The sequence below is a fragment of the Lacerta agilis genome, chromosome 2 (genome assembly GCF_009819535.1).
Source record: "Lacerta agilis isolate rLacAgi1 chromosome 2, rLacAgi1.pri, whole genome shotgun sequence".
NCBI lineage: Eukaryota > Metazoa > Chordata > Lepidosauria > Squamata > Lacertidae > Lacerta > Lacerta agilis.
The window spans coordinates 120,653,486-120,679,979 of record NC_046313.1 but is presented as its reverse complement, the minus strand read 5'-3'; the positions used below and the strand labels follow the sequence as shown (position 1 = coordinate 120,679,979).

General features: G+C 55.9%; 1 protein-coding gene across 11 annotated transcripts in view; it reads left to right on the top strand.

Annotated features, from left to right (window-relative positions):
* SYNGAP1 (synaptic Ras GTPase activating protein 1) overlaps positions 1-26,494 on the top strand; it is a 65,127-nt gene that overhangs the window by 10,195 nt on the left and 28,438 nt on the right. For 7 of the 11 annotated variants that reach the window (XR_004426069.1, XM_033141827.1, XM_033141826.1 and 4 more), the window contains exons 2-7: positions 4,256-4,374; positions 7,342-7,447; positions 19,512-19,609; positions 20,364-20,488; positions 21,553-21,706; positions 21,802-21,900. Coding sequence is in view for 10 of the 11 variants with exons in the window: in XM_033141827.1 (XP_032997718.1) it covers positions 4,256-4,374; positions 7,342-7,447; positions 19,512-19,609; positions 20,364-20,488; positions 21,553-21,706; positions 21,802-21,900 (701 nt within the window). In the remaining variant the exon portion in view is untranslated. Of the gene's footprint in view, positions 1-4,255; positions 4,375-7,341; positions 7,448-13,276; positions 13,344-19,511; positions 19,610-20,363; positions 20,489-21,552; positions 21,707-21,801; positions 21,901-26,494 lie in introns of those variants that run through there. The other 4 variants (XM_033141829.1, XM_033141828.1, XM_033141822.1 and 1 more) reach the window with 2 other exon arrangements.

Sequence of the window (26,494 nt, the reverse complement as noted above, 5' to 3'; positions counted from 1 at the left end):
TTACTTCCCTTGATCTAGACGCTATAGTCCTATTGATGCAGCCCAGAATTGCATTGGCTTTTTTAGCTGCTGCATCACACTGTTGACTCATGTCAAATTTGTGGTCTACCAAGACTCCTAGATCCTTTTCACATGTACTGCTCTCAAGCCAGGTGTCACCCATCCTGTATTTGTGCCTTTCATTTTTTTTGCCCAAGTGTAGTACTTTACATTTATCCCTGTTAAAATTCATCTTGTTTGTTTTGGCCCAGTTCACTAATCTGTTAAGGTCATTTTGAAGTGTGATCCTGTCCTTTGGGGTATTAGCCACCCCTCCCAATTTGGTGTCATCTGCAAACTTGATCAGGATGCCCTCAAGCCCATGATCATTGTCATTGATGAAGATGTTGAATAAGACTGGGCCATCCCTGTGAACGGGAGAGGCAATGCTCATCTCACAGCAGGCACGGGGGGGGGGGAGGGTGTTGTGGAGGAAAGTGGGCAGTTGGGCACTGGCTTAGTGCAGGGGCACCTGCCTCTCTTACTGTATCTCTTACTTGTGGACCTTATCACCACTGGGACACTATGAGATCCCGGAGGCAAGCCAAGGGGAGGGCGAAGAGAGGCTTTTGAGGGGGACCAGGGACGCGGGTGGTGTTGTGGTCTAAACCACTGAGCTTTTTCGGCTTGCTGATCAGAAGGTCAGTGGTTCGAATCCCCACGACGGGGTGAGCTCCCATTGCTCGGTCCCAGCTCCTGTCAACCTAGCAATTCGAAAGCACGCCCAAAAGTACAAGTAGATAAATAGGTACCGCTTTGGCGGGAAGGTAAACGGCGTTTCCGTGTGCTGCTCTGGTTCGCCAGAAGCAGCTTTGTAATGCTGGCCACATGACCCGGAAAAACTGCGGACAAACACCGGCTCCCTCGGCCTGTAAAGCGAGATGAGCGCCGCAACCCCAGAGTCGTCTGCAACTGAACTTAACTGTCAGGGGTCCTTTACCTTTACCTTTAGGGTTTGAACAGGAAAAAGATGGGAACACCTGCCCTGCCCTTCTAGACTGTTCTGCACCTAATTCTAAGGGCTGCAGGCTTTAGGCTCTTACCCTTTAAAGTCCAAACTTCCCCTTGCGGCTGGGACACAGACTGAGGGCTGCCCCCTGCCAAGGTTAGCTGCCCTATAGTTCCTGGGCTTGAGTCAAGATGCTCCCAGTGGTGTTTAAAGCCCTAAAGGACTCAGCCTCTGAGAGACCGCCCTTTCCCCCGGACCCGCCTGGGCATTAGATGAGGGGGGCTCTCAGTTGTTCTGGTACGTGTGGGGTGAGTAGCACGGTGACCCTGTGCTCCTGGCATCTTCATGGGTCAGCTTTTGATGCATGCACCTGCCCTTGCTCTGTGATGGTGACTTGTCCTAAACTGTTTTAAAAGTGCCATGGCTCCCTCCCCTAGGAGGATATGTGAAGGGCCTTTCCAGGGGTGGCACCCTGGTGACTGGGTGCCCGCAGCAGAGAGGCCCACCTGACACTTTGGCTTTCTCTGGCTTTTCAGACTCAATGCTTTTCTGTGAGGTGTATAGTTGCAGAGCTTCATCTGTGGGAATTTTGTTGCTGCTCTGCGTTTTTGTAATATACTTTTAATTATCTGCTGCCTCCCCATACCGGGCACACACACCCCCTCGGTGTTATAGGAAACAGCTCCCAACCGGATGAGGCTGACAGGAGCAGCCCTCCATAACAACATCCTGGGGGGCACCTGGTTGGTGGGGGGAGGCTGTCATATGCCTTCCTTGGGGGTTATGGTCTTAATGTTTGGTTTATGGCTTTGGTTCTGATGTGTGCAATTGCAAGGCGTCTAGAGAACTTTTGCTGCCAGTAACAGTGCAAAGAAGGAAGGAAGGGGCATGGAAAGGGTTTTGGGGGCCTTGGCAGCTGACCTGCAACTGTGGGCATGGTGGGGCCCTCCTTTCCAGAGGCTGGTGGGGCTGGCAGTGAGGGCACCCCCTGGGCTGGGGATCTGGGACTCTGGCCTGTGCTGAAGCCCCAGAGCACCTTCTCAAGATCCTGGCCATCTTGATGAGCTTGGCTTCTTCACTCACATTCCCACCCGTCTCTTTTAAGGATCTAAGAATATCCTGCGAATTCAGAGAACCATTCCTCTGGTCCTTTGACACCCGGAGGCTGAAGCTGCCTCTCTTTTCTCCTTGGGCCTGGCAAGCCATGCACAGGTTGCAAGTTGCACCTTTTGGGGTGACCTGCTTGTCACCCCCGCGCTCTGTAGGTAGCTGAAGCTTATCTAAGCACACACATAAATGGACTAGCTGGGTTTTTCTCGCCACTGGAGGGCAGCACCACATTGCCAGGCGAGGCCCTTATACAACTCTCCATCCTCTGCTCCCCCCCCCCCCCAATGTGGAGATTCCATCCACGCTCTCCAAATGGAGGCTCAGCTGCAGAAGGAAGGGAAGAAGGAAGGAAGGAAGGAGAGGAGGCTCCTCTTCCTCCTCCTTCCAGGTCCCACTGGTCGTCCTTCCAACGGAGCCCTCCCAGACCACAGAGCCTGGCAGGAGGCTGCTGAGGGCTCCCCAGGGTGGGATTGTTGCAGCAGCACCCCTGCCTCTGCCAGGGACCTCCTGTGGTCACCCACCCCACCCTGCCATAGACCATCTGGTGGTTGTTGGGAAAGGGGGCTGAAGAGGCTGTCCCAGCCACCAAGCCAATTGGCATCCAGCTTCCAGGGGTGACAGGTGTCCCTCTGGTCAGCAAAAGAAGGAGTCTCCAGCCAAGTTAAAGCAGCAAAACAGCGGCCAGTAGATCTTTACTTGTTGCAACAAGGTTCAAACACACAAAGATTAGGAACCCCAAGCACGGGGTTGTGTGAACTTTTAAGACCTCTCCCCATTTCCCATAATACATTTTTCAACAGCAGCATCAATACATTGCAAATGTCACAAAGTAGGAGTGTTTGGCTTGTAGAAACATGAGCCCATCACCCAACCCTCTGTTCACCAGCCTTGTTGCTGTCACCTTTTAAGTACCTGCATCCCAAGAACAATAAAAGTATTTACACATCCCTCTAGCTGCAAGGCTTTCCTGCGCTTCTCCTTTGAAAGTATCAGGATTCAATCCATCCCTGGATTTCTGCCTGGGGTATGTGCTGTCCTTGATTGCCTCCTGCCTCCTATTGCGAGGCTAAAAAAATCACATCTTGAGGGGCAAGGAGTATGTGACTCTTCCAGAGGAGTTATTAACCATTGGAACCAAGGAAATTGGTCAAACTGTTGAATTTTGGTGATTATTTGAAGTTTCTACAGTTTTCTATATATAGGCTGCTTTTCTGAGCCTCTCTGCATGTGTGGTGCTTGTGTAAACTGTGAAGCAGAACGGTCAGGCTCATTGTCCTGGCCTTCGTTCAAGGCTGTGGTGGGGACTCGGGATTTTTGGGGAGTCATTTTAACTGTCCTGCCCCATCCCTGGTTTTAACACCTTGCACAGACCTCTTGCTCTGCTACAGGAAGAGCCTTGGCTCATATTTTTGGGTGGGTGGGGGGAGAGGTGAGGTCCCAGGGAGGGAGAGGGTCCTTTAAAGGGTTAGGTTTAAAAAGTCACCCTCCTGTTATTGAAGGCACACACTGTAGTGAAAATGGAGCTTTGCGGACCACAGCTGTGTTGTTGGCATCACCTGGTGGGCCCAGGTGAGACACCCCCCCCCATCCCTGCTTGAGACCCTGGAGAGCCACCTGCCACCCAGGTGGACCAGTGTGGCCTGAGGTTGTCCAAGGCAGCTGTTCTGAGCCAGGATGGCCATGCTCCGCTTCCACGGTCAGAGATAGTGATGTTTCTGAATGCTAGTTGCTGGAAACTGGTCTTGTGCTTTGTTCCTACTTGCGTGTTTCCATAATGGGCACCCGCTTGGCTACTGTGAGGACAGGATCCTGGGCCAGGTCTGATCCTGCAGGCTTTACCTATGTTCTTACATTCTTAGGCTTCCTCTGCCCCTCTGCTTGTTGTTTGGCCCTTAGGGTGGCAGCAATGGCGGCTGTTCTCTTGGGGGGGGGCGTGTTGGGGTAAGGGGGGACTCGCCTTGGATTTGGGGGCCCCAATGGCTGCCTGACCCTAACCTGTGAACTGGGCCACAGCATGTATATGTGTGTGTGTGTGTGTGTGTGTGCATGGTGCTGATCGGGTATCTGCCCAAGGAAGGAGAGGGGGTGGGAGGGAAAGGGGTGCACAGGGGGCAGTTAGGGGCCTTTGCTTAATGCTTCCCTTTCCACTTTGCGCAGATGTGCGAGGAGCCCCTATGCACCGTGCCCAGTACATGCACTCCCCTTACGACCGGCCCTGGAACCCCCGATTCTGCATCATCTCCGGAAACCAGCTGCTGATGCTGGATGAGGAAGAGGTGAGAGGCCGGCAGGTCATGGGAGAGGGGGGTGCTGGGGGGCAGTGGGAACGGGGATGGTGGGGTGGGGGTTTTGCTTCCGGGGGGCACCAGGGGAGCCCATTGGAGGCCTTTAAAGCAGTGTATCACCACCATTGCCCAGCCACCCTGAGACATACAGCTCATGCAACTCTGTATGCAATTAAATAGAACTTCCCAAAGACCAAATATAAAAATAAGACTTTTATATTCCACCAAGTGTCTGTTTCTTTGAATATAGCTTTTATATAATGTAAAAAGGTAAAGGGACCCCTGACCATTAGGTCCAGTCATGTCCGACTCTGGGGTTGCGGCGCTCATCTCGCTTTACTGGCCGAGGGAGCCGGCGTACAGCTTCCGGGTCATGTGGCTAGCATGACTAAGCCGCTTCCGGCGAACCAGAGCAGTGCACGGAAACGCCGTTTACCTTCCCGCCGGAGCGGTACCTATTTATCTACTTGCACTTCATGCTTTCGAACTGCTAGGTTTGCAGGTGCTGGTACTGAGCAACAGGAGCTCACCCCGTCGCTGGGATTCGAACCGCTGACCTTCTGATCGGCAAGCCCTGGGCTCTGTGGTTTAGACCAAAGTGCCACCCGCGTCCCTTATACATAATGTATGCAGTACCAAAATCATATTCAGGTGCAATACAGGAAGTCTCAAAGCCAAAGTTCCATCCAAATATTCCTTCATTCAGTAAAGATAAAGTAATCACTACAACAACAACAACAACAACAACAACAACAACAACAACAACAATAATAATAAGAAGCTACTAAAGGATAATCCACACACCAGAAAAAGCTGTCCACATCCCCGAGAGTGTTGTAGCTTTCCTCTCAGTCACTCAAACTGCACTGCCCCAGCTGTGTAAAATCCTGAGATCATCAGATGCCAATCTCTGTCCAGTGTCTTCCTCCGGTCGACCCGCAGTGGAACAATAAAACGGCAAAGCACATGCTCAAGTAGAAAAGACAGTTCCATAAAATGGAGAAGGCACTCTTCTAATTGTGTAAGGGTTGCTGCTGCTATATTTAAAGAAACAGACACTCGGTGGACTATAAAGGTCTTATTTTTATATTTGGCCTTTGGGAAGTTCTACAGAACTTGCATACAGAATTGTGTGATTGTTTCTTTATTTCTCTGCATTCCTTTGCGTTGTATTTTGCTTGCCCTGAGATGTATGGCAAATTTGTGGAGGAACGGGCTATTGAGGGCTACCAGCTGCCATGGCTGTGCTCTCCATCCACGGTTGGAGGCAACAGTGCTTCCAAATGCCAGTTGCTGAAAGCTGCAGGAAAGGAGAGTTGCTCTTGGGTTCGTAGAATCATAGAATCACAATACTTTAGAGATGGAAGGAACCCCGAGGGTCATATGGCCACCCAACCTTTGCTTTAAAACCTCCTGGCGGTTCTCTCCCTGCGAGAAGTGAGGTTACAGGGAACCAGGCAGAGGGCCTTCTCGGTAGTGGCACCCGCCCTGTGGAACACCCTCCCATCAGATTCGAGGAAATAAACAACTGACTTTTAGAGGACACCTGAAGGCAGCCCTGCTCAGGGAAGTTTTGAATGTCTGATGTCGTATTGTAATTTGTTGCAAGCCGCCTAGAGTGGCTGGGGAAGCCCTGTCACATGGAAGGCATATAAACAATAAGTTATTGTTGTTATAAGATTATTACTAAGGGAGAGTCCACCACTCTCCTGAAGGAGACCATTCCACTGTCAAACTCCTCTTATTCTCAGAAAGTAATAGCACCATTCCATATTCTGCCTTGGTCAGAGCACACCTGATTCAATGAAAGGTCTCCTTAAGTTTTAGTTGGAATCTCCTTTCTTGGAGAAAACAAGCCCCCCTGCTCCCCCCCTTCTTCACCTCTGATGATGGCCCAAATCCTGCCAGGCTCTGGCCACCTGCCCCAACCACATTCTTTATAAATGCTGACTGGCTGCTTGCAGCAGCAGTTCATAGAACCATAGAATTGTAGAGTTGGAAGGGACCCCGAGGGTCGTCTAGTCCAACCCCCTGCAATGCAGAAATTTCAGCTAAAGCATCCATGACAGACACCCTCCCAACTATATTTGAAAACTTCCAATGAAGGAGAGTTCCTTCAACTTCTCATGGAATATGCTAGGAGTTAGGAGATAAATGCTAACTTCTCTCTGGCGCATGCTGGAGACCCCCACAAGGCACCACAGCTGGACTCATGGAGCCTGAGAGGTGTCAGGGTGGTTTAAATCCTCCGGGGTCCGTGGGGGAAGGCAGCCTCATGTATCTGGGAGCCTTCCTTGTGAAGCAGGGAGGAGCATAATGGGAAGCCTGAAGTGCAGAGAGAGAGAGAGAGAGAGAGAGATGGGAAGGAGGGAACCCTGGGGGTCTCCCAGACCCTGGAAAAAGACTTCCTGCTCTGCAGGAGGAGCTGCTTGGTATGCAGAATGTCCCAACCCTGCCTCCAGGTGAAAAGAAAAGGGAATCTACCACAAGGTGTTGGGGAGAAGCAGGCAATGGGGCAGAAAAGGCTCCGGTTCCCTGGGGTGTGTGTGTGTGTGTGTGTGTTCCTTCTGAGCAGCCAGAGGCTGTGTCAGCAGCAGACAATCAAAGTACACAGCTTCCCTTAAAGAACTGTAGTTCACCTTGCACTAGCTGCAATTTCCAGCAAACTACAGTTCCCAATATTCTTCAGGGGGAGCTGTGTGCTTTGAATGCCTGGTGTGAATGTGGCCAGGGTCGGTGCCTTGGCACCCATCGTGGACTCACTGGTTTGGTCAGAGTCCCCCCCCCCCTTGTTGAGTTGGGGCCTCGTCTGCTTCTGCTTCTGCTTCTGCTTCTCCCCTGGGAGCCCCACAGTGGCCCCCGAAGCTGCTTGGGTGTGGGGTGGAGCGGGTGGGTCTTGGGGCTCCTTTCCCCTCTGCTATCTCTTGTGCCCTTGTGTCTGCCTCTCTCCTTGGCCAGATCCACCCCCTGCTCCTCCGAGAACGCCAGCGGGATCCCGCTCGGAACAAGCTCCTGCGCCGGACCGTCAGCGTCCCTGTGGAAGGGAGACCCCACCCAGAGCACGGTAGGGGACCCCGAGGGAGTGGGTGCTCTTATCGGGGGTGGGCCATACACCTGTATCATACCAAGGGGGGAAAGAAAACATCTTGTAGCAGCACCCTGTGATCCCAGCAGATCCTGTGCAGGGAGAGATCCTTCTCCACCCTCTCCCCCAGCAGTGATCTTGCTTTCCTTCAGAAGCCTTTTGGAGGCAGGGACCCTTGAGGTCACCATTTTGCCCCTGTGTTTCCTCTCAGCTGCAAGGAGGGGGTTCTGGGTTCCACGAGGAGGAGCACAGCCTCTGGGGCAGAGGAGGCTCCCTGCCCGCCCTTGCCCCCTGGCAGGAAAAGAGCAAGGCCACCGAGAGCATCTTGAGGGCAGGATCCACCCCATGTCTAGCAGGGTGGCACTTGGCTGTGGGGCTGCCCTCCCCCTGGAGGAGGAATATGGTACCAAAGCTGTTGGTCTCTCCAAGGAGCTCTCCTGGGTCTCTGAGATCCACAGGTGATGCTGCCACCCTCCCCTCAGCCAAAATCCCCTTCCTCCAGGACATTAGAGCACACAGAGCATAGAATCCTAGAGTTGGAAGAGACCACAAGGGCCATCCAGTCCAACCCCCTGCCAAACAGGAAACACCATCAAAGCATTCCTGACAGATGGCATGTTGAAAGTGCTGTGGGGGTTGTGATTAGAAACCCATAGATGTCCCTCCAGCACCACCAGGATCCTCACCCAAGCAGTGTGCTATGTTCAGGCCACGGCGACCCCCCATCTCAATCCATGCAGGTCCACAAACACCCCTGTGGGAAATTCAGCCTCCTCACCTAGCTATGTTGGAAACCCAAAGTCAGGACAAACTCCCTGCGTGGGGGGATGGGGGAACCAGGGCACCCCCCCCCCACGGTGGTGCATCTCAGGGGATTGGGTGGTGAAAGTTCTCCCAGCGCAGGTGGTTGATCCAAGCGATCCACTGTGTGAAGTGGCTGTGATAAAGGCAAATTCCATGCTAGGGATCATTACGAAAGGAGTTGAAAATAAAACTGCAAATGGCGTAATACAAATCTGTGGTGTGACTGCATGTGGAGCCCTGTATCCTGTTCTGGTCACCTCATCTCACAAAGGATATCGTAGAGTTGGAAGAGGTTCAGGAAAGGGCCACTGACGTGATCCAGGTGAGGGAGCAAATAAAGGTTGCAGCAGTTGGGACTTTTCAGTTTAGAGAACAGGCCAGGAAGAGACATGATAGAAGTTGATAGGATTATTCATGGCCTGGGGAAAATAGGGAACCGGTCAGCCCCTGTGAGAAGAGGATGCTGGACTAGGTGGCCTGATCCAGCAGGCTTTTCTTACGTTTTTACGCCAGGCAGTGCCCCAGGCCCCTCTGCAGGGCTGTTGAGAATGTGGGGGATCTTCAATCAGTTCTGTCCCTCAAACCCTCCTCCCAAAGCTCCCCTGGGTAGGAAAGGGTGGAGCAGAAATTCCCATATAGTGAATGAAATAAAACCTCCCTTCTAGGTGGGCCCTGAATGGAGCCTGAGCTCGGGGCTGAGAGGATGTGTCCATTTTGTCTGCTTGGGTGAAATCACACTGGAGCCCCCCTTCCATGACTCTTGGGGGGTCATTGGGGAAAGGGAGGGAGCTTCTCTTTCCCTGACTAAGCCCCTCCTTAACAATCCTGTACCCTAATAATTCCTCTAATACAGCAGTGTTTTTCAACCACTGTTCCGCAGCACACTAGTGTGCCGTGAGATGTTGCCTGGTGTGCCGTGGGAAAATTACTTTATATATAGTCAATATAGGCACAGAGTTAATTTTTTTAACATTTTCTAATGGTGGTGTGCCTCGTGATTTTTTTCATGAAACAAGTGTGCCTTTGCCCAAAAAAGGTTGAAAAACACTGTAATACAGACCAATTTGGGGTGGGGCATGTGTTCACAGGCGCCTGCCTCATTTCCCCTGCTGCGTAGGGTTGCCATATGTCCTGAAAATCCCAGACATGTCCTCTTTTGGGGGACCAACAGGCCCGACCGGGGATAATTTTTTATTTTAATGGAAATGTCTGGGGTTTTTTGGGGGGGTATTTATTCATTAAGCTTGGGCCGGCAGTGGTTTGGACTGTCCTCTTTTTTGCTCTTCAGGATATGACAACCTACTTCTGCAGTGATGTCTGCCCAGTCACTGTTCCTTAGGGGACTCTCCTTCCTTTCCCTTCCCCATGTCCACCCCCTGCATGGGTCCCCACACAAGTGCCACCGTGGGGTGAGAGGGGGCAGTCAGATAATGGAGTTGGGGAGGTGGGGGTGTCCCAAATTAGCTGAGGACACCCAGTTGCTCAGGGTGTTGGAGACATAGAAGGGATTATGAGGCATCCCAACATGATCTCTCCAACGTGGACGGGTGGGGTAGCACTGGCATTGTGGTGGGGTACAGGAGCAGGGGTCGCGTGGGGGCCCTGAGGTGGTGGAAGTGGGCCCACAAGTACATCTTTGGGCATATAGACAGTACAAGGAATATGAGGGTGCCCCTGAACAAAGCGCTGGTCACTGAGCAGCCACAACCAGGGCTTCTGATCAAAGGGCATGAGAGGACCTGTGGGCAGTGTGTCTGTTTAGCATGCAGAAAGTCCCGGGTTCAATGCCACGTGGCATTTATTGGTGCAGACAAACCCATGACCTGGCTTGTTGTGGAGACAGCTGCTCTGCAGTGCTGACTGTGCCCCCTCGCTGAAATCCTAGAGAAACCCTGCAGGCAGTGCAGGCTGGAGTGAGCTAGGTGGACTGACTCAGGATATGTTCCTAGTCTCGCCCTTCAAGGCCCCAAGTAGTCCCTGAGGACCCTGCCCTGGCCCCACTGCAAGGGCTCAGGGTGAGTTGCAATGTGTCCTTGTCACATGGCCACTTGGTGGCTTGTGTGGATGGACTGGGGTTTGGATCTGATCTCTGGGGAGGCAAAGTAACCAAGGCCATGGAGGAGGAGGAGGAGGAGGAGGAGGAGGAGGAGGAGGAGGAGGAGGAGGAGGAGGAGAAGAAGAAGAAGAAGAAGAAGAGGAAGAAGCCCTGCTGAAGCAGCACCAGCATGGCTTCTGCAAGGGCCAGTCCCATCTCACAAACCTATTGGAGTTATTTGAGAGTGTCAGTAGCTCTATAGACAGAGGGGATTTGCATGATGGTGTACTTGGACTCTCAAACAGCTTTGGACAGAGTATGTTGGGGGGGGGATCTTAACTTCACATACACACTCCTGGGGTCTGAACGGGAGGTGACGGCCCAGGAGCGAGACCTCGGGGTCATAGGAAGGACCTCTATGATCATTAGAATAGGGATCGAAGGTATAACTGCCACTATTACCATTCCATTATACACATTGATGGTGCAGCTGCATGTGGAGCCCTGTGTCTTGTTCTGGTTGCCTCAGCTCAGAAAGGATATTGCAGAGTTGGAAAAGGTTCAGGGAAGTGACCCAGGAGATGGAGCAGTCCCCTGTGAAGAAAGGGACTTTTTAGTGTAGAAAAAAAGGCAAGTGAGAAGTGACATGGATGGGTGTTTGTGAAGTTATTGGCTACTGCTTCTTCCCTTTGGGACACCTGGTCGCCCACTGTGAGGAGAGCAGGGTGCTAGGCCAGGTGGGTCCCGTTGGTTTGAGGACTGGGACATTTGCAGGGAAACAAAATGCTTGTTGTACTGCCAACCATACTGTACGCTTGTGAAACATGGACCACTTATAAATGCCATCTCTAACTCCTTGAAAGATTCTGTCAGGGATTTACTCCTTCCCTTGGATGGACATCAATGGTGTCTCTGGAAAATGTTACACATCACTTGGGAGGACAGGCAGACTAATACCAGTGTACTGGAAGAAGCAAAGATAACCATTGTGGAAGCAATGATTCTTCAACATCAACTTCATTGGGCTGGTCATGAGCAGATGCCTGATCGTCTTCCAAAGCAACTACTCTATTCCAAACTTAAAAATGGAAAGCGTAATGTTGGTGGTCAACAAAAGAGGTTTAAAGACTGTCTCAAGGCAAATCTTAAAAAATGTAGTATAAACACCGACAACTGAGAAACGTGCTAAGAGGAAGGCACGGTTGGCAAACCCTCACCGTGATCAACTCCCTCCTGGAAACCAATGTCCCCACTGTGGAAGGACGTGTGGATCCAGAATTGGCCTCCACATCACTTACGGACTCACTGTGAAGACCCTGTTCACGGAAGACAATCTTCCTTGGCTACGAGGGATTGCCAGAGCAGCAGAAGCAGCATTTGGTTTGTTCAGAAAAGGGAAGGGGAACCACCAGAAGCCTTTTTCTGGGTGAATCCCCACCCAAAGGAGCCGCATCATATCGCTGGGGCCACCCATTGGTGCTCTTTTCTTCCTGGGGAAGGTGACAGAGGCACCACGCCTAGGAAAAGTGTGAGAGTGTGTTGGGGGACCCTGGCTGGGCTTCAGCTGCAGCCCCCGCCCTCGTGACCCACTGCCAGCAGCTTCTCAGCTATTCACTCCAGAGCCCCCCCCCCCGCGTCCCATCCCATAATAGTGAGTTCCATTGAAAGGTAACAGCTCCTGGGCGCTTGACAACTGTTGCTATAGGAACCCTCTCTCCCTCTGGCTGCCTTCCCAGGCAGCCCTATTCAGAGCTGGGTCTTTGTGGGTGTTGCTGCTCTGCGGGGCTGCGAGGGACCCAGGAGTCCTGGCTCTAAATGCCCTCCCTGCAGGTGGCTGCGGGGCCCGCCAGGGTGTGTGGGGAGAGGGTGAGCGTTGAGCTCTTCACCCTGCAGTGGAGCGCTTTGTTCCAGACCCCCCAGTGGAGGACAGGGAGTCCTGCTTCCCCCAGGCCCCCTGTCCTGGCTCCCCAGGGGCCCCCTCTCTGAGGGTGGGGGTCTTTGGGCTCTGGCCTGCGCCCTCTTCTCCTAGGGGCCTCGTGGGGAGAGGGCAGTGTGTGCGCCCTTTGCTCCCCTCCCCCCTCCCTCTCCATCTTCCCTTCCCCCCTTTCCTGCTGCTGGAGGTTTAAAAAAAGATTTTTGTCTCCCTGAGAAGTTGGCTTAAAAGGTTTCCATGGAAACTCCAAGAAGAGATGAAGGGGAGAGGCAGCCGGAGACAGGCGGAATCCGGGGACATGCCCCCCCAACACACACGCGCGACGCCCCCTCTTCTGCCGCGGGCCTCCAGCGCCCCCTGCTGGCCCACTGCCAAACTCCAGCGGAGCCCCTTCTCACCTGCGCGACCCGGCTTCCCTCCCCCCTGCGGTGACCCCGAGTGACCCCGCTCGGGCAGAGGGGCCGAGGGCGCAGCGGGGAGGGACCCAGAGATTGGGGTGGGGGGGGGGAGAAAGCGCGCCTCCCTTAAGGATGGGGGGGGGGGTTCTGCTCCGGGGCGTCTCGCTCTCGTGACCCCAAGGAAGGCAGCGAGGGGGGGGAGGGGGGAGGGTCTGCAGACGGGGCCTTTTCCATGGGAGTTTTCGCTTTCCCGCGCCGCGCCGCGGCCCCTGCTGCTGCTGCTGCCGCCCGGGGTCCCGGGGCCCCTCCGCCCGCCCGCCCGTGCCCGTCCCTTCCTGGCTCTCCCGCGAGCGGCTGCTGACAGGCGAGCCCGTCTCCTAGCAACGGCTCGGCATGCTGCGGGGAGCGAGCGGGCGAGGCGGCGGGCACCGAGCGAGCGAGCGGGCGAGCGGGCGGGCGGGCGACGAGCAGGCAGGCAGGCAGGCAGGCAGGCGGGCGCACGAGCGGGCTGGCTGGGGGGCCTCGGCCCGGCGGGCTGGCTGGCTGGGGGGCGCTCGCCCGGCCGCATGGCCAGCTAGGACCGGGCCCGGGCCCGGCGTCCCCCCGCGCCGCCCCCGCGGGGCCTTGGCGATGCGCCGTGCCCGGGAGGACGAGGAGGAGACGGAGCCCGAGCCCTAGCGGCCCGGAGGCCCCTCTGTCGCGCAGGTAAGGGCCGGAGGCTCCGCCGCGGGGCGGGGGGGGGGGCGAGGGCGCTGCGCGGGCGGGAGAGGCATCCCACGGGCGGGGGGGGGGGAGCAGCGCGCACCCGCATCTCTGCCACGGCGGGCAAGCGCGCCCCCGGCGAGGGCATGCGAGGTTGCGCCGGGGGCGCTTGTCTGACGGAGGCCGATCCTACGGAGGAACCCTGCACCGGGGAGAGGAGAGGCGGGTTCCGCCTGCCCGCGTGCGCCAGCTCGCCAGCTCGCTCGCTCGCCTCTCCCGCTTCCCGGGGAGGGGGTCGCCGCTTGCCTGCGTCGTGCGTGCGTGACGGGGGAGGGGGACTGCGCTGCGTGGCGGGCGGGGGGGGGAGGACAGGGAGCCCCCCTCCCCTGGCACCCGTGCAGGCTGCCCCCAGCTCAAGAAGCGGAGATGCCATCGCTGCGCCTCCCTGACCCTTCTCGAGGACCTCAGGAGAGCCCAGTGGCAGAGGTGGCAGCTGGGTCCGTTGCCCAAAGGGGCTCCTCCTAGCCCAGCGTCGTCTCTTTTCACGGGGACCTGCCAGGTGAACCCCCAAAGGGAAGCTGGCAAGGCCTGAGAGCAGCAGCAGCAGCAGCAATAGCCCCCCACCTCTCTTCTTCCTCTCCCCACCATGGCGATTCCTCCCAGCCGGGGTCTTCCCCAGTGGAGACAGAAGCTGCTGCATGGCTCCTGGGGGCGTCTCAAGGTGGGCCTGAACTGCTCCCAAAGAGTGCCTCTGAGCATGCCTTCCCAGCCCCATGGCAGCCTGCACACGACCTTCTCCATGGACTAGCCTGAGCTCAGGTGTGCTGAGGGGCCTTAAGGGGGCTGCATCTGAGCACCCCCCCCCCAGCAGCAGGTGCCTCAAACCTGTCCATCTGGCTCAGCAGAGGCTCACCTGGAAGCTGCTGGCTTGCATGCCTCCCCACAGCCCCCACAGCTCCTAAAGGCAGACCAGCAAGCCAAGAGGGGTGGGGGTGGGGGTGGGGGTAAACCCCAGCAGACCAATGACTCCCCTTGCAGGCAGGATTCCTGTGGCTTCTGGGGGCAGCTGGCCAGGGAGCCCCCCTCCTTTCCCTCATGCTGCCTTTTACAAGAGGGAAGAGCCACATGGTGGCAGTGGAGGGCTGGCACCCCATGGCAGGAATGGGCACCCATAGGATATCTGCAGGTGGGGCCTGTGGGGTGGGCTTTGCTTGGAGGGAACGCAGCGATGGTTTTTGAAATGTGTGTGTTGGGGAGGAGATGTTGCCTCAAAAGCCCCCCCCCTCCCCCACATTGGTGATGCCCACGTGGTTCCTCCTTGGGGTTGGACATGAGGAGAGTGGGCAGCAGGCAGGAGAGCCGCTCTGTGGTTCCCTCTTTGGTCAGGCCAGCCGAGTGGGAAGCTCTCTGACCCTCCAGCCACAGACACCCCTCCCCCAGAAACTGCTCTCCCTGGTCTGGCCTGGGAAGCTGAGCAGGGTGAGGCTGGGGGCCACTGGCTGCCCTCTGTCCCAGACTCAGGTCCTGGCAGCTGGGAGAGGCCTCCTGAGCTGGAGGGACCAGGGGCCTCACTCTGCTCCCCCCAGTTCGTTCTCAAGGTGCCTTGACCCAGATGTGGGGTGGGTGGAGGGGGGCCTGTGCTCCGGAGCTGAAGCCAGGCCCCAGAGCCTGGGGAGGGGGCCTGGGAGCACCAGCCAAGTTGGACAAGTGGCTGGCTGGGGGTGGCAGCGAAGACAGATGGCTCACCCACGGAGGAGAAGGAGGCGCTTGGGTGGAGGGACAGATCCCTTGCTCTGGGTGCTTGGGGGAGGGCAATGGGCACGGCCCCTCCCTTGTTTGGGTTCAGACAGCAGCCACCTTCTGCTACTGGGGCATCAGTGGGCAGGGGGAGGACCAGAAGTCCCCAGGGCAGGGGGGGAGAGGGAAAATGGGGGGGGGGCTTTTTGCCAAGTGTTGATGCTGGGAGGAAGGGGCTGGTGAGGGATGGCTCCCCCCACTGTGCCTGGTTTGAATGCTCTTCATCAGCCACAGCCCCCCCTTCTCTCTACCCCTCCTCAACTGCCCCCAGAGCAGGAGCTCCCCTTCCTTCCCAGAGCAGGAGACATTCCTCTGGGAAGGCTGGCTTGGTTTGGAAAGTCCTGCCTGGGGGTGGGGGGTTTCTGCCCTATGGACGCTGCCCTTTCCTCTCCCCACCCCAGTCACAAGCTTGGCCTGGCTGGAGGGGCCTTGGCTGAGCCATGGGGCAGAGGGAACGTGGGGGTGGGTGGGGGGAGGTGAGCTGCATGCTGGGCTCTTCCTGCCCAGTGAGCCCCTTGCAGGCAGGGAGAAGCAGCCAGGCACCCCCTTCTCTGGCCCAAGAGGCAGCCGTAGAGTCAGGCAGCAGGCAGCTCAGGGGGGACCCCAGGGGTAATTTAGCCCAGGGTGGCCCAGCCTCTCGGACTAAGTGGGACGCAGGTGGCACTGTGGTCTAAACCACTGAGCCTCTTGGGCTTGCCGGTCAGAAGGTCGGTGGTTCGAATCTCCGCGACAGGGTGAGCTCCCATTGCTCAGTCCCTGCTCTTACCAACCTAGCAGTTTGAAAGCACATCAAGTGCAAGTAGGTAAATAGGTACCGCTCCGGCGGGAAGGTAAACGGCGTTTCCGTGCGCTGCTCTGGTTCACCAGAAGCGGCTTATTCATGCTGGCCACATGACCCGGAAGCTGTACGCCAGCTCCTTCCGCCAGTAAAGTGAGATGAGCGCTGCAACCCCAGAGTCGTTCACGGCTGGACCGAATGGTCAGGGGTCCCTTTACCTTTACCTGGACTTTGGGAAGGAGGCCTGGCAGAGTCCTAGAGCCCTCCCAGCTCCTTCCCAAAGTGGGGAAAGCGCTAGCTTTGGGAAGGAGGCGGGAGGACCCTGGCAGAGCCGCGCACCTCCTTCCCAAAGCCCGACACCTTGCTGAGCCGGCTTTGGGAAGGCAGCACAAGGCCTGGCGGGGGGGGCACCAAATGTTGCCAAGGGCCGCCCCAAGAAGCCTCTGCCTCTGCGTCTGACCACCCTTATTGAGCCCAACCACCTGCCCCCTAGGCAATGCATGCCACCCCTCTGGCCCAGAGACAGAGGCCTTAGCCTTGTTGGAGGCTGGTAGCTCCAGGCAGCCTGCTGGGGCTGTGTTCGGGTCCTGCTTGCTCCTGGGTGGCCTCTCTGGGAAGAGCAGGAGGCTGGCCTAGGTCCAGCTGCTTTGGGGCTCCTCCGATACTCTTCCAAGCCGATTGGCGCCTGCTCTCGCTCACTGCGCCGCCCGGTCTGCCTGTCAAGTGCCCATCACCACCACCCCGTCATGTCAGCATGGCAAGCTGCTTCCGAGCAGATGTGCCTAAATTGCGGGGGGGGGGGGAGGCTGCAAGATCTGGCTGCTCAGCAGATGTGCCAAACAGCACCCACAGTTGAGTGACAGCTCACATTCCATCAACCCTTCTGAGCTGGGGGGCTCCTTGCCCCTGCCACCTCTCTGGGCTCCCATGCCCTGACCTGCTGGCCCTCCATGTGAGTAATGGAGGGAGGAGCACCGCTGCAGCCCGAAACTGCGGAGGCTGCAGAGCTGGGAAGTTCAGAAAAAGGGCAGCCCAAACAATGGAGGGGATGGAGGGGGGCTCCCCTGCGAAGGAAGGTTGCTGCCTCCTGTGGGAGGGAGTTCCATAGGTCAACTGTGGGCTGCATGAAGCTTCCTACATTCAGCTTTCTGGGATGCCCACAAGTTCTAATGCTATGAGAGGGAGGAAGACTTCTGCCTCTCCACTTTCTCCATACACCGTGTATAAACATCTGCCGTGGTGCCTCTGACTCGCCTCTTCTCTAAACTAGAAAGTCGCTCTCTTCCTGAACCGTTTCCAACCCCACAATATCCTTTCTGAGGTGAGGCGACCAGACAGGGACACAGGGCTTCAAATGTGACTTGTATGATGGCATTAGCATTTTAGATTTTGTGGTGATTTATGTGGAAATTCTCGAAGTGACTAGCATGAGTTTGGCCAAACTGCGGGAGGCAGTGGAGGATAGGGGTGCCTGGCGTGCTCTGGTCCATGGGTCACGAAGAGTCGGACACGACTGAACGACTGAACAACAACATGTGGAAATTGTTTAGCTTGCTTTTCTTTTTTTTAATGTTTCATTTATTGTTTATGAGTACTTTTGTTACGTTGCAGTTATGTATTTCTTTATGTTATAATCCGCCTTGAGCATGGTTTCAATTGTGGGAAAGTGACATACAAATACAATTATGTATATATGTAGGAATATAGGCAGTTTTGTTTTCAGTCACTTTCCCAAAGACCCCTAGTACCTGTATGGCATTTGCCTTTTTCATGGCCTCCACACAACCTCTTCACCAAGGTGGCCCTGCTATGACCCCAAGGTCTCACTCCTGGGCCGTCCGTCACCTCCTGTTCAGACCCCAGGAGTGTGTAGGTGAAGTTAATACCCCCCCCCAACATACACCACTTTGCTCTGAATTTACCCTGAATTTCATTTGCCATTTTACCACCTGTTCCCTCAGTTTGGAGAGGTCCTTTTGGAGCTCTTTGCAATCTCTTTTTGCCTTAAAAACAGTTTAGTGACATCCACAAACTTGGCTACCTCACTGCTTGCTCCTAACTCTTGGTCATTTATGAGCAAGTTAAAAAGCTCAGGTTCCGATCCTTGGGGGACCCCCGTTTCTCACCATTTGGAGAACTTCCTGCAGCTAAACCGGAAGTCTTTGGTGAGGAATTTTGTCCAAAGCTGTTTGAAAGTCCAAGTACCGTATTTTCCGACATATAAGATGACTGGGCGTATAAGATGACCCCCAACTTTTCCAGTTAAAATACAGAGTTTGAGATATACTCGACCACAGATTCTCCACCCGGCGTATAAGACGACCCCCGACTTTTGAGAAGATTTTCCTGGATTAAAAAGTAGTCTTATACGCCAGAATATACAGTACCCCGTGAACCAGATCTCCTCTGTCTATATGGCTGGGTTGTGAGATGGGACCTGCTCTTGCAGAGGCCACGCTAGTGCTGCTTCAGCAGGGCTTCTTCTTCTTCTGTGCTCTTTGTTATGTTACCTTTAACGCTGCTTTTCACTAGTTTTTGGCTGAGTGGCCTGTAGTATCCTGGAACTGGCGTTCCATTGACTACTTTCCAGTCCTCCAGTACAGAGGGCCAAGTCCTCCCTTCTGCAGTCAGGATGCCTGTTTGCTGAGTGTCTGGGCCCCTTCTTTTTGGGGTGCCTGGTTGCCCACAGAGAGAAGAACAGGAGGCTGGGCTAGGTTGGACCTACCTGGAGTTGTGGCAGCGTCCGGGGCAGGGACTTGGAAGTTGAGGAGCATGAGAGGATTGTCACCTCATTTCCTCTGCAGGACTTTCAAGTTCTAGTAGGCAGAAACCCAACCGGTGAAGCATCTCTAGGGCAGGGATGGCTTCGCTGCGAGGGGGGTAATGTTGGCAGCCCCACTCCCCCCCATCACAAAATCCCATTCTGAATCCCATGCCTTTTCTGAGATGGCAGAGTGCAGCATCAGGCCAGACCCCTGGGTCCTGTGGGGGGGGGGTGTCTCTCAAATGCAGGTGACAAGTGGCCTGGGTGTGTGTATTGGGGGGGGGTAAAATAGCCAGGCAGGCCTCTGTGCAGCTTTTGCTGCTATTTCCAGCTCTGACGCCAATTCTTTCTGCTATTTGAGGCTCCTGTGTGCCCCCCCAGCCCCTCCTGAGGAGGAGGAGGAGCTGCCTCCGGCAGTGCTTCCCCCCCCCCCAGCTGCTCATTCACAACCACCCAGCGCCACACATGCCAGGCGGTCCGCTGGAGGCAGCACGCAGGAGCCTCTTTCCACCCCCCCCAATGATGATTCCCCTCTCACCTATGGGGAGAAGAGGAAGCCCCCTTCTTCCAGGGCCAGAGCCTGGCTGGGGGAAGGGGCGTCCCCGCTTCACTGTCAACCACATGCTAAGGCTGGGACGGTGCCCCCCATTTCGGCGGAGGGGGGTGCTGTCTGTGCCTTTCTGCTGTCACCCCCCATCCCTACAAGACGACCCTGCAGCCCCACCGGGTCCCCCTCCCCCTGTGGCCTCCAATCTTCTCCACTGGCTCCCAGGGGGCACCCCCCACGAGGACAAGGGGGCACCCCCCGTGACAGCCGCCTCTCCTTTTGCAGAGCACCACGCTGCCCGTTCCCGTCGGAAGAGCGTCCCTGGAGGGAAGCAGTACAGCATCAACATGGACGCCCCACCCGCTCCGCCCTTCCGGCCCTCGGTGAGCAAAGACACCCCACCCCACACCCCACCCTCCCTCTCGCACCCCACCCCATCACGCACCTCTGGGGGCCGTGCATCTGGAGGAGGAATCCTAGAATGGGAGAGTCAGAAGGGGAACCCAAGGGCCATCTAGTCCAACCCCCTGCAGTGCAGGGATCAGAGCTGCAGGATCCCTGAGGGGCCGCCATCCAACTCCCTCCATTGAAGGGGAGGCCACCGAATCATAGAAATGGTAGAATTGCAAGGGGGCCCTGAGGGTCATCGAGTCTGACCCATGCAGTGTGGGAATCCCCATTAAAGAATCCCTGGCAGATGGCCATGGAGGGATGACAGGCCCGGGGGAGGGAGCCCCCCACCCCCTGGTGGGACCCTGCCCACCTTGTCCTGGGGGCCTCTCAGACCCCCACCTGCAGGAGAGGCAAAGTGGGCAGGGCTGGAGCTAGTGCAGTGGGGTGGGGGTGGGGAGAAAGGGGAAGGCACCTGAAGAAGCAGCCTTGCAAGGGCCCTCCCCTAGCAAGATATGGGGTCACAGTAGACGAAGGGGGCAGCTGTGAAGATGCAGGGCTGACCAGCTCACCCCGTCCCTCCAAGTGGCTGCCATTGTACTCTAGGGCATGAGGGACCAGGGGCGGGGCTGGCTGCTCAGCCCCAGTGGGTCAATGTGGGGACAGAAAACAGGCCAAGAGGGAGGCTCCTGGGAGGAGGACAGGGGGCTCTGACTCTGTCTCTCCCCGGCCCTTGGGGCCCCCCAGCAGCAGGGATTCCTCAGCCGGCGCCTGAAGAGCTCCATCAAGCGCACCAAGAGCCAGCCCAAGCTGGACCGCACCAGCAGCTTCCGCCAGATGCTGCCCCGCTTCCGCAGCGCCGACCATGACAGGTGAGGGGATGACGACGGCAACGAGGAGGGCCAGGGCTCACCCCCCCCCGAGAGGTAGAGGCTGGGGAGGCAGGTTGGGGTGCCCCATCACTTGCAGGTGGACGCCATGCCCCGTCTCCCCCCCCCAAAACCCTTGCCACTAGGTTGTCCTCCTTTGCTGCACACTCTCCACCCCGCCCCCCAGATCCCCCTGCTGTTCCCCCTCCCTCCCCACGGCAGGGGCTGCGCTTGGCTGCCTCCCTGGGAGGCTCATCCCTGGGTCCCCGCGTGTATTTTTAGCCTCCTCCCAGCCCCCAGCCCCCCCGCTCTGACGGCAGCCCCGACACGCTTGGGCTCTCTCGCTCTCCCTCCGCTTACGCCGCTCGGCTAAAAATATCCTCCTGGGGGCGGCAGCTCCAAGCAGAAATGCCACTGGGGAAGGGAGGGGGCCTCCCTCGCAAGAGGAGCCAGCTCACAGGCCTCTGCTCCACCCGCTGCCCACAAGGGGAGCCCCAGCGGGGTCCTCTGAGATGGCATGGGGGGGCAGCTCTGTCCTCGGACCGGAGACACGGAGTTGGTGGGAGACCCCTTTGCCCCCCTCCTGCATCTTTCCCTCCCAGAGGCTTCCCTGGATGAGAGAGAAGGAGCTGTGGGGCAGAGTGGGGGGCTGTTCCCCCATCCCGGGAACCTACTCTCCCCGGGGCTGACACGGCTTGCCTCTCCTCTGACGCTGCTCTCCATCTCTCTCTCTCTCTCTCTTTCTCTCTCTCTCTCTCCGCCTTGACCCCGTTCCAGGCTGGGACCCCCCTGGCAGCTGCAGAAATGTCCCCCTGGGGGGCAGACGCCAGGTACCCCGCCTGAGGGTGGGCTTTGCCCCAGCCACCATCGGCACCTCACTCCTGCCCCCTCACTCCCCCTCCCCACCCCATAGGAGCAGCCTCACATGCGCCCCTTCCTTCAGGCTCCCTGGCACCCCCTGCCCCCCTAGACCCGCCTCCCTCTGCTCCCCCTGCACTCCGGACGCGGCCTCCGCACCCCCGCCTGCCCCCCCTTCCCGCCTGACCTGTCCCTTTGCCCCCTTGCAGGGCCCGCCTCATGCAGAGCTTCAAGGAGTCCCACTCCCACGAGTCCCTGCTCAGCCCCAGCAGCGCCGCCGAGGCCCTGGAGCTCAACCTGGACGAGGACTCCATCATCAAGCCCGTCCACAGCAGCATCCTGGGCCAGGAGTTCTGCTTTGAGGTACGTGTAGGGGAGGGGGCGAGAGGGAGGGAGGGCAGGTGCATGGGCACATGCAGAGCGCAGGTGACCCCTGCCCTTCTGCCACCCCCCTCCAGGTCACCACGTCTTCGGGCACCAAGTGCTTTGCTTGCCGGTCGGCCGCTGAGCGGGACAAGTGGATCGAGAACCTGCAGAGGGCCGTCAAGCCCAACAAGGTAGGCCCCACAACCCGCCCCCCCATTGGCCCTTGGCTGCCCCCTGGCGCCTGCCAACCCTTGCCATTTGCTTGAGAGCTTGCTCCTGCTGGGAGTCAGGGCCTCATCCCCGTCCCTGATCCCCCCAAAAGCAAGGAGCCAGTCAGCTGCCACTTCCTCCCGCTGAGGTCACTTCCTTTGTCCCTGCTTGTTCCTTTGCACCTGCTTCGCTCTGAGATGGGGTCCTCCCCTTGCTTTGCCCCATGGCACTACACGTGATAGGGGGACCCTCCCGCTATTCCCAGAAACTGATATTGGGAGGCAGGCGGGCTCCGATGTGGCTGTCCATCATCAGTAGCCTTATTCTCCTCTGTGAATCTGTCTTCTCCTCTTTCAAAGCCATCCAAGCGAGTGGCCATCGCCGCCCCCTGTGGGAGAGAGTTCCACAGTATAACTAGGTGCAACATAAAGAAGCGCTTTGTTTTATCCATCCCGAATCTCACTTCATGTGGCGTCGCTGGATGTCCACAAGTTCTGCTGTCAGAAGGGAGGGAGGGAGGGAGGAAAGCTTTCTCTCTCTCCAAAGTCCCCAAAGATGCAGCCTTTTCTCATGGGAGGATAAATATGTCCCCCCTCCCCAAAACCGTGGAAACAAAAATTCCATACGGCCCATTGCAGGCAGGGCAGCTGAGCTTTTTCCTCCGCTTTTGAGGGCTGGCGTGAGTAAGGGCTTCTTTAGTCCCAGAAGCACTTCTTTGGAGAGGCAGTTCCACATTCTTGGGGTCGCCACTGAGAAGTCCCCCTTGTGAACCACACGCAGGGTGGCAGGCGCCCTCCTCCTTGCTGATATTGTTTGGGGGCGTCCCTGTTTCACTCCCAGATGGAGAGGACCAGCCCAGCCCAGCCCAGCATCCCGGGGTGTGTGTACGCGCGCGCCAGCTCCCTAGCAGAGCGTGGCAGGGATTGGGTCCAGCATATGAGAGCCGCATTTGTTCCCCGGGAGGCAACTTGCTTTTCTGCAGACCTTCCTCTTCATCTCTGAGTTGTGTAGCCCTCCTGTTGGGACCCGGGTTTCCTGGGGTCATATGTTTCCACCCTGCTCCATTTGGGCCAGGGGCACAGAGGGCCAGTAGTGATGAAGGAAGGGCCACCTTCCTCCCCAGAACAGACCAGGCTCTACTAGCTGTCTCAGCCTGGAAATATAAAAGAGAATGACTATGGTTCGGAAACAACGATTTGCAGCAGAGAGCTGAAAGCCCAAGATGAGATAACGGAAGCTGCAACTCAAAGGTGATCAAGACTCTGGAAACCAAGACTTGGGAAGAAAGCTTGTTTTCTGCTGCTCTAGAGGGTAGCATTCAAATCACTGGCTTCAAGTTACAAGAAAGGAGATTCTGACTAAAACATCAGGAAGAACTTTCTGACAGCAAGAGCTAATTGATAGTGGAACAGTCTCCCTCAGGAGGTGGTGGACTCTCCTTCCTTGGAGGTTTCAAAGCAGAGATTGCACAGCCATCTGTCATGGATGCTAAGAAGCATGCATTGCAGGGGGTTGGACTAGATGACCCTTGGGATCCCTTCCAACTCTACAGTTCTAGGATTCTCCTTTCTTTGGGGGGGGGTTTAAGCAGAGGTTGGATGGCCACCTGTCATGGATGCTCGAGCTGAGATTCCCATATCTCACGGGAGCCAGTGTGGTGTAGTGTTTAAGAGCGGTAGACTCGTAATCTGGTGAACCGGGTTCACGTCTCTGCTCCTCCACATGCAGCTGCTGGGTGACCTTGGGCTAGTCACACTTCTCTGAAGTCTCTCAGCCCCACTCACCTCACAGAGTGTTTGTTGTGGGGGAGGAAGGGAAAGGAGAATGTTAGCCACTACCTTAGGGTAGTGATAAAGCAGGATATCAAATCCAAGCTCTTCTTCTTCTTCTTGGGCTAGATGACCCTTGGGGTCCCTTCCAACTCTATGATTCTCTGGGAGCCGGAGTCAACTGGGCCATCTTCCACACTTCTCTTTGTCCAAGTGGTTTTGCCTTTGCCCCGCTGCTTTCCCCCAGAAAACATACTCTTTAGCGCTAAATCAGAATAGGCAACAAACCACTTGGTTGCTGTTTGTTCCATTTCATGGAGGAAAGCCGCTGGACAAACAGAGTTGTGGGTGAGGCCTCCCTGTCTCGCTCTCGCTCTCTCCTGCCCTGAACTGTGCCACTTATAGCAGCAGCGCCTGTCACTTCTTGGTTAGCCTGGTAAGCTGAAGTGGCAGCTTTTTCCAGGTCAGGCCACTTTGCAACGAGGAGTCCCTCCTCCTCCTCCTCCTCCTCCTCCTCCTCCTTTCCTGGGGTTGGAAAAGGGTCTTTTCCCGGCTTTCCTCCCCATTTGCAGTTCTGTGTCCAGGCTTCAGGTGTCTTGGCTGGCAGGATGGGGATTTTGTTGTTGTGAACTGGGTTGCTCTGCCAGCTGCAGGTTCCTCTGGGATGCAAAAGCGAGCAAAGGACTCTCCTTCCTTGGAGGTTTACAAGCAGAGGCCAAGCGATGCTTTAGTTGTGATTCCTGCATTGTCTTTTCCTTATTTATATTCATTAGATTTATATCCTGCCCTTCATCACAAGATCTCAGGGTGGTTGCAGGGTACGATGTTGACTGTGAGGTCACCTCCAGGAACGGAGGCCAGGGCTCTGGCCGGCTGCCTCACGGCATTTGCTTAGGCCTTGGTGATTTAAGCCTGAGAATTTCTTTTGGTTGAGTCCCATCAGGTGAAAAGGTAGGGGATAGTTAGATAGATAAATAACATGAATACATCCATAGAGCTCCTTTTTTCTCCAAGGCCTCTCAGTTCACCCAACTTGGAAGCATTGCTGAGCCAATTGGGAAATCAGCACCATGTGAGATTCTCTTGAGTGCGATTCAGCTGCTCAGATCTCATGAAGCACCTTATCAGATATTGGTAGGAGACTCGGCAGAGCAGGAGCTGTTTATTTGTTTATCTATCTGTGGAACTCCCTCTCACGGTGATGGCCACCAACTTGGATGGTTTTAAGAAGTTGTTGGCGTCCATCTGGCTTGGGAGGCAATGGAGAAGTGCACCTTGGGGGGGGGGATCAAGCTCGAACTGTTGGAAGGTTACAGCACCTGCTGGGGCTGGAGCTGGAGCAGATGAAGGCATCCGGTTGCACCACGGCGTTTTCTTTCTCTGTGCTCCTCCTTCCTCTGGTCACTGCTATGAATGCACAACCTGCCTGTCTTGTCTCCAGGCATGGCGGGGTCAATGTTGCCTGCCTTCATGTCACATTTGCAGAGAACTTTGTAAAACAGGGTTGGTCTGCCAGCGGGTCTGGAGCCAGAAGCCAGCTCCCCATAGAGCCTGTCCTTGGGGGTCCTGCCATCTTCCATTCTGTGGACATGAGCAAGCTGGCTTTGAAAGAGGATCTGACAAATTCACAGAGGAGAAGGCTATCAAATGGCTACTAGCCATGAAGGCGATGCTCTCTGCCTCGCCAGCCGGAGGCAGCCATGCTTCCGAATATCCGTTGCTCTCGGATTCTGCTTGCTAACTTTGCACAGTTCATCCACACTTGGCCTGATCCAGCAGACTCTTATGCTTTGAAGGTCCCAAGGCAGGTTACAGCAATCAAAATGCAATGTTAGGAGCAGTTTAAAGCAACTTACAATCACAGAAATAAGATGGGTCCTAAAAGGAGGGATGGATTTCAACAACTGAGAGGCCATCACCAAAAAGGCCCTCTCCTGGGCTGCCCTCCCCTAAACCTCTGAGGGCGGAGGAACAACCAAGAGGGAGGCCCCCTTCCGCCAAAGGGGTCTCTAGGGGAGGAGGGATGGGAGTGGCCTTTCAGAGATTTGGGGCTTGAGCCATTTTGGGCATTGAGTGCTAATGTGAACACCTTGAATTAGGCCCCCAGCCTTCCTGCTTCTGCTGCGGGGCCTTAGGCTGGGGCCAGGACTGGGTTGGATCTCATCATGATCTTTGATCCAAATATTAAGGTCATGAGACGTTTGGTCTGTGAGGCATCTGACAAAAAGTACATACATAGATGCAGGGTAAAAGGGTGAATGCAGTTCAGTGTAAGCAAGTATAAAGTAAACTTTGGAGCAAGAAAAAATCTTAATTTCAAGTACAAGCTCCTGGGGTCTGAATGGGAGGTGATGGCCCAGGACGGAGCCCTTGGAGTCATAGAGACCTTGGTGAAGAGGTTGTGTGGCAAATGCCATGCTAGAGATCCTTAGGAAAGTGGTTGAAAATAAAACTGCCCAAATTCATACATACATACATGTTGTTGTTCATTCGTTCAGTCGTGTCCGAATCTTTGTGACCCCATGGACTAGAGCACGCCAGGCACGCCTGTCTTTCTTTCTTTCATACATACATACATACATACGTATATACATCAATATATACATACATACATACATAATCTTAGTTGTATTCTACCTTTCCATAATTGAAACCATGCGCAAGGCAGCTTACAGCATAGAAAAAAAACACATTGCAACATAACAAAAATAGTCATAAACGTCAAGAAATACACAACCAAAGGGAACAATTACCACATAGATCATGTTGTTGTTGTTGTTCCGTCATTCAGTCATGTCCGACTCTT